At 39.6% G+C, this 8,714-nt stretch overlaps 1 protein-coding gene across 1 annotated transcript; it reads left to right on the top strand.

The window, feature by feature from the left end:
- The first annotated feature begins 214 nt into the window (after positions 1–214).
- LOC149194023 (uncharacterized) lies at positions 215–3,874 on the top strand. The gene is made up of 8 exons (XM_089407508.1): positions 215–397; positions 503–1,249; positions 1,448–1,756; positions 2,402–2,800; positions 2,900–3,142; positions 3,194–3,289; positions 3,385–3,534; positions 3,728–3,874. Exons 1-8 carry the CDS (start codon positions 215–217, stop codon positions 3,872–3,874), a joined length of 2,274 nt encoding a protein of 757 aa, XP_089263634.1.
- The last annotated feature ends 4,840 nt before the right edge of the window (positions 3,875–8,714 follow it).

Raw genomic sequence — 8,714 nt, 5'->3', positions numbered from 1 at the left:
GTACCAACTAGTAATAGTTAGCATGCAGAGAGCTAGCAGCGCACCGCACAGGTCCGCAGCCGATCGGGGGCCTGCAACAAATCTTGGAGACAACCCCGAGTTGTGGGTACAGCTGGGTGAGGAGACCTGCAGCACGAATCTAGCCATATTAGAAACAGTTCAAGAGCTGAAAAATGAAATGGCTCGGCTAAGGGAGGATAATGCATGATTGACAATGGAGCAAGAAAGGATTTTAAAAAGTTTGTCTGACAAACAGAACCCGCCACTAGCTAACCCCAGCGCAGAACAACAGAGAATGACAGAGGAGCAATGTTATCAAGAAGAATCTGAAATCCCTGAAGAAGGAGAGGAACAATCTGATAATGCATCAGAACAACAGACCTCAAAGCGTCAAAAGGTGGAATTACAGGGAGAATTTCGGAAAATTAGACGCCCACACTATGATGGGGAACAAGAGGAAGCGGCTGAAGCATGGCTAATTAATATGAATAAATATTTTCAGCTATATGAGTATGATCATAACTCGAAGGCACGATTGGCTATCTTCCAGTTACAAGGAAAAGCGACACTGTGGTGGGAGGAAGTTAAAATCGTTAAAGGGGTAAGCGAACGAACCATAACGTGGGAAAAATTCCAGAAATATTTTAAGGAGAGATACTTGATGGAACGTTTTTATGATGAAAAGGCAAAGGAATTCCATGATCTGCGATTGGGGCAGGAGACTATGGATGAGTTTATCAATCGTTTCACATCCTTGCTCCGTTATGTACCTTACCTTAAAGAAGAAAAAGCCAAGGTGCAAAGGTTTGTTAGCAGTTTACCCATGTATATGAGAGAAAGGATTGAATTTGACAATCCTAGAACCATGGATGAAGCTATTCGCAAGGCCAAAATCTGCTATCAGCAGAGCAAACAGAAAGGGGACAGTTCCAACAGAAAATGGAGTGAGAAAAAGAATAGTAAAATTGTTGGAAATAATAGGGGAGGCCGGAGCAGTGGAGTTAAAGGAAGCAGCAAGGGCCAGAACAGTAGGGCAGCACCGAGAGGTTCATTCAGACCCAAGCCCATCAGTGAAACCAGAGTGGGCGAACAACCCGCCAAGATGGATAGTGAAGGATTAACCAGACCCCCAGTGCAGTGCTGGGGTTGTGGCGGACCGCACTACGTCAAGAACTGTCCGCAACGGAAGGGAACTGATCAGATATCCCAGATTCATGAGGCATCAACCGTGGGTGACGTGGGACGAAGTGTGCCAAGAATTAACGCAGCCTTGGACGACCGCCAGGCAGAATACCAGCCCACCATGGTAGAATTTGAAGGTAAAATTTTAGACCTTTCTATCACTGTTCTAATTGATCCTGGAGCTACTTTAAGTTATATTAGTCCAAAGATAGTTGAACAGTGTAAATTGCAGCCTGAAAAATTCAGGAACCCTTGGCTGGTACAGCTAGCTACGGGGGCTAAAAGACGAGTAATGGCAAAAATCAAAAACTGCCCTATAATGATAGCAGGACAGCCAGTAGTGGCAGATCTGAACATGCTTCCACTCGGATCCTATGACGTCCTAATTGGGATGGACTGGCTAGAAAAGCACTGGGCTTTAGTGAACTGCAAAACGAAGATCATACGGTACAAGGATGATGCTGGAATAGAACAAGAAATGCAGGGAATTAAACGACCAGTGCAGGTCCAGCCAATCACTGCATCTCAGCTGGCAAAATGCATCCGGAATAGATGCCAGGTGTATGCTATTCAGGTGGGTTATGCAGAAACTAAGAATAAAGTAAACCCACTAGACCACCTCCTAGTAATAAAAGAGTTCGCAGATGTGTTTTCGGAGGAAATTCCTGGACTACCTCCAAAGAGGGATATAGACTTCACCATTGAGTTAATACCAGGAGCTGCCCCAGTTTCGCGGACACCTTATAGAATGAGTGTACCTGAGTTGACTGAGTTGAAAATGCAACTACAAGAATTGCTGGATAAAAATTATATCCGCCCCAGTGTATCTCCATGGGGAGCTCCGGTGTTATTCGTCAGGAAGAAAGACGGAACTCTTCGAATGTGTATTGATTACCGGCAGCTGAACAAGCTCACAATTAAAAATAAATACCCCTTACCTCAGATCGATGAGCTTTTTTATCAAGTCAAGGGGGCGACAGTATTTTCTAAAATTGATCTGCGATCTGGTTACCATCAAATCAGAATTAAAGAAGAGGATATTGCTAAAACAACCTTCAGAACCCGGTATGGACACTACGAGTTTGTAGTGCTGCCTTTTGGATTGACTAATGCGCCCGCCACGTTCATGTGCCTAATGAACAGCGTGTTCCATCAATTTTTAGACAAATTTGTACTAATATTCATTGATGATACTTTGATTTATTCTCGCTCTAAGGAGGAGCATGAGGAACATCTCTGGATGGTGCTGCAAACTCTGCGAGAACATCAATTGTATGCTAAACTCAGCAAATGTGATTTCTATAAAGAGGAAATTCAATATTTAGGTCATGTGATTACAAAGGAAGGGATTGCAGTGGATCCTGAGGAAATAAAAACCATAATGGATTGGCCCATGCCAAAAGATGTGGCGGATATCAGGTCTTTCATGGGATTGGCTGGGTATTACAGAAGATTTGTGGAAGGCTTTTCGAGGGTGGCATATCCTATCATGTCCTTGCAAAAGAAAGAGAGGACATTCAAATGGAGTTCTGAATGTCAACAAAGTTTTGAAAGACTTAAGCAATTATTCACGTCTGCTCCCGTTTTAAGTATAGTTGATCCGGATAAGGACTATGTGGTATGTACCGATGCTAGCCGAGAAGGCGTCGGAGGTGTGTTAATGCAAGAAGGGAAAGTGATCGCCTATGAGTCGAGAAAATTGAAGGAACATGAGCAGAAGTATTCTGCCTACGACTTGGAGTTGGCAGCTGTCATACATGCACTTAAGATATGGCGACACTACCTTCTGGGAAGGAAATTTCTGTTATTAACAGACCATCACAGCTTGACAAACTACTTTAGTCAGCCCACACTGAATGCAAGGCAAGCTCGTTGGGCAGATTTCTTAAGTGGGTTCGACTTTGATATTAAACATCTGAAGGGAAAGGAAAATCGCGTAGCAGACGCCCTGAGTCGAAAGGTACAATGTTTATATGAAGTTACACTCAGTAGATGGGAAAATTCCTTGCAGGAAATGATAAAAACAGCAGCAAGCCAAGATGCTGCATACCAACAAATGAAGCAACAAATGCCACATTCCAGCAAGGAAAGTCAGCAGGAATATGAAGTAAGCAGGGATGGAATGGTGCTTTACAAAAAACGATTGTTTGTACCAAATGACAATAGCCTTAAAAATTTAATTTTGAATGAATTTCATACCAGTCACTACGCAGGTCATCCCGGGTACCAGAAAATGCTTACCGCACTTCGGAAGGAATATTACTGGCCGGGAATGAAAAAGCATGTGGCTGCATATTTAGCGCGATGTTTGGAGTGTCAGCAGATCAAGACAGAGCACCAGCATCCGGCTGGGTTATTGCAACCCCTGCCAATTCCAGAATGGAAATGGGAAATTATATCTATGGATTTTATAACTGGGCTGCCTAAAACAAAGAGGAACAATGACTCTATTATGGTGGTAGTACATAAGTTGAGTAAGGCAGCACACTTTATACCAGTGCAATCCACTTACAGGGCAGTACAAATTGCACACATTTTCATGCAGAATGTGTTTAGACTTCATGGACTCCCAAAGACTATAATATCAGATCGGGATGTAAAGTTTACATCCGCCTTTTGGAAAGCGCTATTCGCAGAATTGGGTACACAGCTGAATTTTAGTACGGCTTACCATCCCCAGACTGATGGATAGACGAAGAGAGTCAACCAGATGGTGGAGGACATGTTGAGGGCATGTGTCATGCAAAAACCGACACAGTGGGAAGACTATTTGCACTTGGTGGAATTCGCTCACAACAATGGATGTCACACATCAATTCAGATGTCTCCATTTGAAGTCTTGTACGGACGAAAATGTCGGACGCCCTCAAATTGGATTGGCTCGGAGGACAAATTAAGGTTGGGACCAGAAATGCTCAAGGAGATGGAGGACATGGTCAAAAAGGTGCGAGCCAACCTGAAGGCCGCTCAAGATCGGCAGAAGAATTTTGCAGATCGGAAAAGAAGGTTCAAGGAGTATCAGGTGGGCGATCACGTTTACATCAGAATACAAGCCAGGAAAAGTACTCTGCAATGGAGCAGTTGTGCTAAACTTGCACCTCGTTACTTTGGACCTTTTCAGGTCTTGGCAAGAGTTGGGCCAGTAGCTTACTAGCTAGCTTTACCAAGCCACATTAGAATTCATAATGTCTTCCATGTATCCATGCTTAAAAAGTATATTTATGACCCTAAGCATGTGATCAAGTGGCAAGATATACGGGTAAGGATTGATTTCAATTGAACTAATTGGAAATGTATCTGAAACAAAAGACTGATACTGTTATTGGTTACAGGTCGAACCGGAAGGAGAGGTCCTGGTCGAGCCGCTGAGCATTCTCGACCAGAGAGAAGTGCAGCTGCGGAAGCAGGTTATTACCCAAATTAAAGTGCAGTGGCAGCACTATGGGCCTGAAGAGGCCACTTGGGAAGACGAAGAGCCTTTTCGGAGAGCTTACCCGGAACTGTTTGGGGACACTAGACATCGGGACGATGTCCAATCTCAGGAGGGGGAGATGTGATGACGCCGTAAAAATGTAATTATTTAGAGGTTACTACGGTAAAAAAAAAAAAAACTGAATTAGAATGATATTGAAGGATTTATTTTCTTTTAAGAGTATTCCGTTGATTTTTACATATGCACTAAGATAATGATTAAAAGAATTACTCATAAAAGTATTGGAATTCCCGAAAGGGAACTGGAAAAGAAAAGTTAGTTAACAAAACTAGAAATAACCACCTTTCCTAACTGGAAGGGTTTCCAGGGAAAAGGGGAGGTTGGTTGACAGAACTCTGGGCTGTAGGGACAGGCAGAGAAAGAGAAAGGGAAAGAAAGACCCTGTATGGACCAAGTCTGGTAAGGACCAGATAGTCGAGCACACAGTGCTGTCTTACTGAGGATAGTGATCCGGTAAGCAAAAGCTTGGGGGGAGACTCAGGTCCCGAAGGACAAGTCTCACGGTTGGGTGGATAACAAGCTTTACACAGAAATTCGGTAGGAGACTTGCTTCGGATTCACCTTACCAGCGGAGATCAGGTAAGTAACGGAACCCTCATGTCTCTATAGTTATCTGTGTAACTGTGATTATCTGTGCAATAATTGTAAACAGTATATCTGTAAAAATCGAAAGATAGTGTAACTGTGATTATCTGTGCAATAATTGTAAACAGTATATCTGTAAAAGTCGAAGGATAGTGTAACTGTGATTATTTGAGCAATAATTGTAAACAGTATATATGTAAAAATAGATGCAAGTTATTGGACAGAAATTCTGGGAAAAACAAGCTTTATCCCTACTAGACAAATAGACTTACAGTCGTTGGGGTTTCAAACCAGAAAACTGGCAACATATGAGGAAACAGAACTCTGGGTAGATATCATATCTTGACCCCTAATGTTCACAGCAAACAGAACATCTCTCTTTATAACCTTAATCAAAACATCTTTCCTTATAACCTCAATCTGCTAGATAGTGCCAAGATGAAGATTTTAAAAGGCGATAAGAAAAATTTAATAAATTCTTGATCCCGAACCAGGTTGAACCGTAGCAGGTGGGGGGGAGTTCTGGAGGTTCCCTAGCGTCGGGCAAAAGCCTGAATCCTTAACTTGTGATAACGGAAGAACAGACGAATATGAACAAAGAAACAAACCTTAGATAATATCTTAAATTAAAGGTCTGAACAGTTAACGTGGAACAGACTTCTGAAGATTACGACAGTTAATATGTGCAAACCATCATCACGAAGAGCAAAGAGACATGCAGCAACGTCGTGTTGGCATTCGAGTAATGTACAGAGGAAGTATTTAAACGTACCAAAGGAAGTACCAAAATATACATTTGCATAGAAGCTACAGAAGTATTTTCCAGCTATTAACGAATTAGGAACGAATAATAATTTACAACCATTATATAACTTTCAGAACCACAGGGTCTCGTGTTTAAGGAGAACCCAGAACCAGTCGACCATACATCTACTGTAACCAGATGTAGGTGCGACATATCTTTAAAATCTATACATATCTGTTGAGAAAATACATTGAAATACAGGATAAACCCTTATCTCATGCTGTAAACAAAAACGCATCCATGCCGTAAACGAAAAAGCAAGATACCAGAATGAGAAATTACAATACGAAACTGGGTAATATTTAAACCCTATTATTCATAAAAACTCTTGCTTAACAGCATGAAAGTAAATGATAGCGTAACATAAACAACGGGTTATATTAAATCATCAGCCGTCAAGCCATATGGGTCCAGATTAAAAACAAGCGAGTTGGTTTCCAACCAGAGCTTCAACATAGTCATAATACATTCCACAAAACAAAAATATATACAGTTGTTCAATAGAATCAGGTGAAAATTACAGCCTAATGAACCAGAGGTAAACCCAAAACCGCTGCAAGCGAAGGGGTACCCAATATGCATTAATCAGACCCAGAACGTAAGGAACCGGAATAAGAGAATCCGTCCATCGCTATCTGCGACCAACCGTGAAATAGTAAGGTTGGGTCTCATTCTAGGTACAGAGGGAAAAACCCCTAGCGACCAACGGTGAGACAGAAGAGAATCAACCGAGACTAAACACCTGAACAAGAATAAATACCTGTGTAAACTCGGCAGACCAATATTTGGAGGGAGTTTCCAATGCCGTAAACCCCGGAAGTCGCCCATTTACAACCTGTCATGCAATGGATAAAACGTTACTCTACCTCGTAGCAGACAAATCGAAATTACATCAGAAACTTTCAACTGACAGTAAAATTTACCTAGCTGGTTCGAGGATGTAAGACCATGGAGCGGAAGCACATCAGAGAGTGTGCATTTTGCCTGGAATGGCGGATGGTATCGGCGCGGAGCTATGGAGCAGACCCCTTGCAGCGGTGAAATGGAGCGGAGAGCTGTGAAGCGCCGAGCAGTGCCAGCGAAAACCTCGAGGAATCCGGAAAGACCAAGTATATAGCCTGCATGCCAGCAGTGGAGACGTGGAGCGTTTGTGACCCTCGACCATACGCAGAGTCCTCACGCCGTTGATTAAGGCGGCAATACCCAAAAGCAAAGCGCGGGAAGGATTCCAAGCTTGGGAGCCATACCCCAATCATGTGAACAGGCCGGTGGGATTCAATGCTATTGCCAGATGTCCAGCGCAGGCGGTGCCAACAAAGGAGGAGCAGGACAGCTTTGATACGCTCGAGGGAAAGCAATATAGTCTTTATGCCATCGTATCCATGGTAAAAGAGTATCAATAAAGTTAAGAAATAAACTTAGAATAAACCATTATATGATAAACGTTACACTGCCACACCATATACCTCCAAACGTTATACATACGAACGAAGTAGTGGCACTATTTATATATATACAATAACGAAGTGTAGGCACTATATAAATTTTTTTATTTATATATATATGTTTTAATATGTAGATATGTGACAATATATATATATATATAATATTTTTTAAAAAGTATTTCATACTTTTAAAATATGTTTTCTTATCGAACATAAATAAATGATTTGAATATTTATTTTATTAATTTATTTCAATATAAAATATATATAAATCTTAACAAATTATTTTAATAACTAAAAAGATATAATTGAAAGTGAAGAAGATTAACTTTAAAAATAATAGGAAGATATGTATAATTCATTTAATTATTAATAAAAATTTAATATGTAACATTTAAAATGTATCAATTATAATAAAGAAACCAATGTAGGTTATAAATAAAATATTTTAATGTTATAGTTAAGTAATATTAATTTGTGTCTAAAAATATAATAATATTTGAAAAATTATTTTAGTCTGGTCAATATAATCGGTGAATAAAATGTTTCAATGCTTATGTTAAGTAAAATATTCCAAAGTCAGTTATCTATATATTATATAGTGTTAAAAGAGAACAACACATATATTATATAATGTAACTAAAGAAATAGTTTATTAAGGTTAAAACATTTCAAATAGGTTAATTATTTTATAATTTTGTCAAATTTTAAGAGTTTTGAAAGCAATAAAAATTAGTTGGAATTGTAAGTTTAAGACATATAGTCCACAATCCAGGTGTCCATGAAGATTTCAAGAAGTTTAATCCATTTATTTATTAAAATATATAATTTAAACAATGAAAAAAGGACAAAAGTGATCAAATCCCTGAATATGTAAATATTTTTTCAAGTTTTTCACTCTAAAAGATGTTCTCACCTAAAGAGATTTTACTCTTTTCAGGGTTTGCTAGATCCATAACCCTAAACCCGTAGCTAAAATCTATATACAAAATTGGAAAAAAAAAATATGTAAACTTGGAGAGATAGAATAATTATAGGTACTTACATGGTGAATTTGAAGATGGTGTAATGTAATGAAATATAAGAATATGAATTGAATTTCCAAATATGTAAATTTTATTTGTGGAAATTGCTTTCAACTATGAAATTTTTTATTTTTTGAACATTAGTATGTTAATTTTCATACAAAATATAATCCATATTA

This window comes from Pinus tabuliformis, chromosome 2_2 (assembly GCF_031772625.1).
Source record: "Pinus tabuliformis cultivar Carrire ecotype Pingquan chromosome 2_2, CPIR1, whole genome shotgun sequence".
NCBI classification, from domain to species: Eukaryota; Viridiplantae; Streptophyta; class Pinopsida; order Pinales; family Pinaceae; genus Pinus; species Pinus tabuliformis.
The sequence above is the reverse complement of the archived record's forward strand: the minus strand, read 5'-3'. Positions and strand labels throughout refer to the sequence as shown.

Bases quoted from the DNA above. Each gene is read 5' to 3' on its own strand.
- LOC149194023 (XM_089407508.1), top strand. From the start codon at position 215: ATGGAGCAAGAAAGGATTTTAAAAAGTTTGTCTGACAAACAGAACCCG. The intron at 1,250-1,447 runs GTGCCAAGAATT...TGGCTGGTACAG, and splicing joins TGGGTGACGTGGGACGAAGT to CTAGCTACGGGGGCTAAAAG. The intron at 3,290-3,384 runs GTAAGCAGGGAT...ATTTCATACCAG, and splicing joins AAAGTCAGCAGGAATATGAA to TCACTACGCAGGTCATCCCG.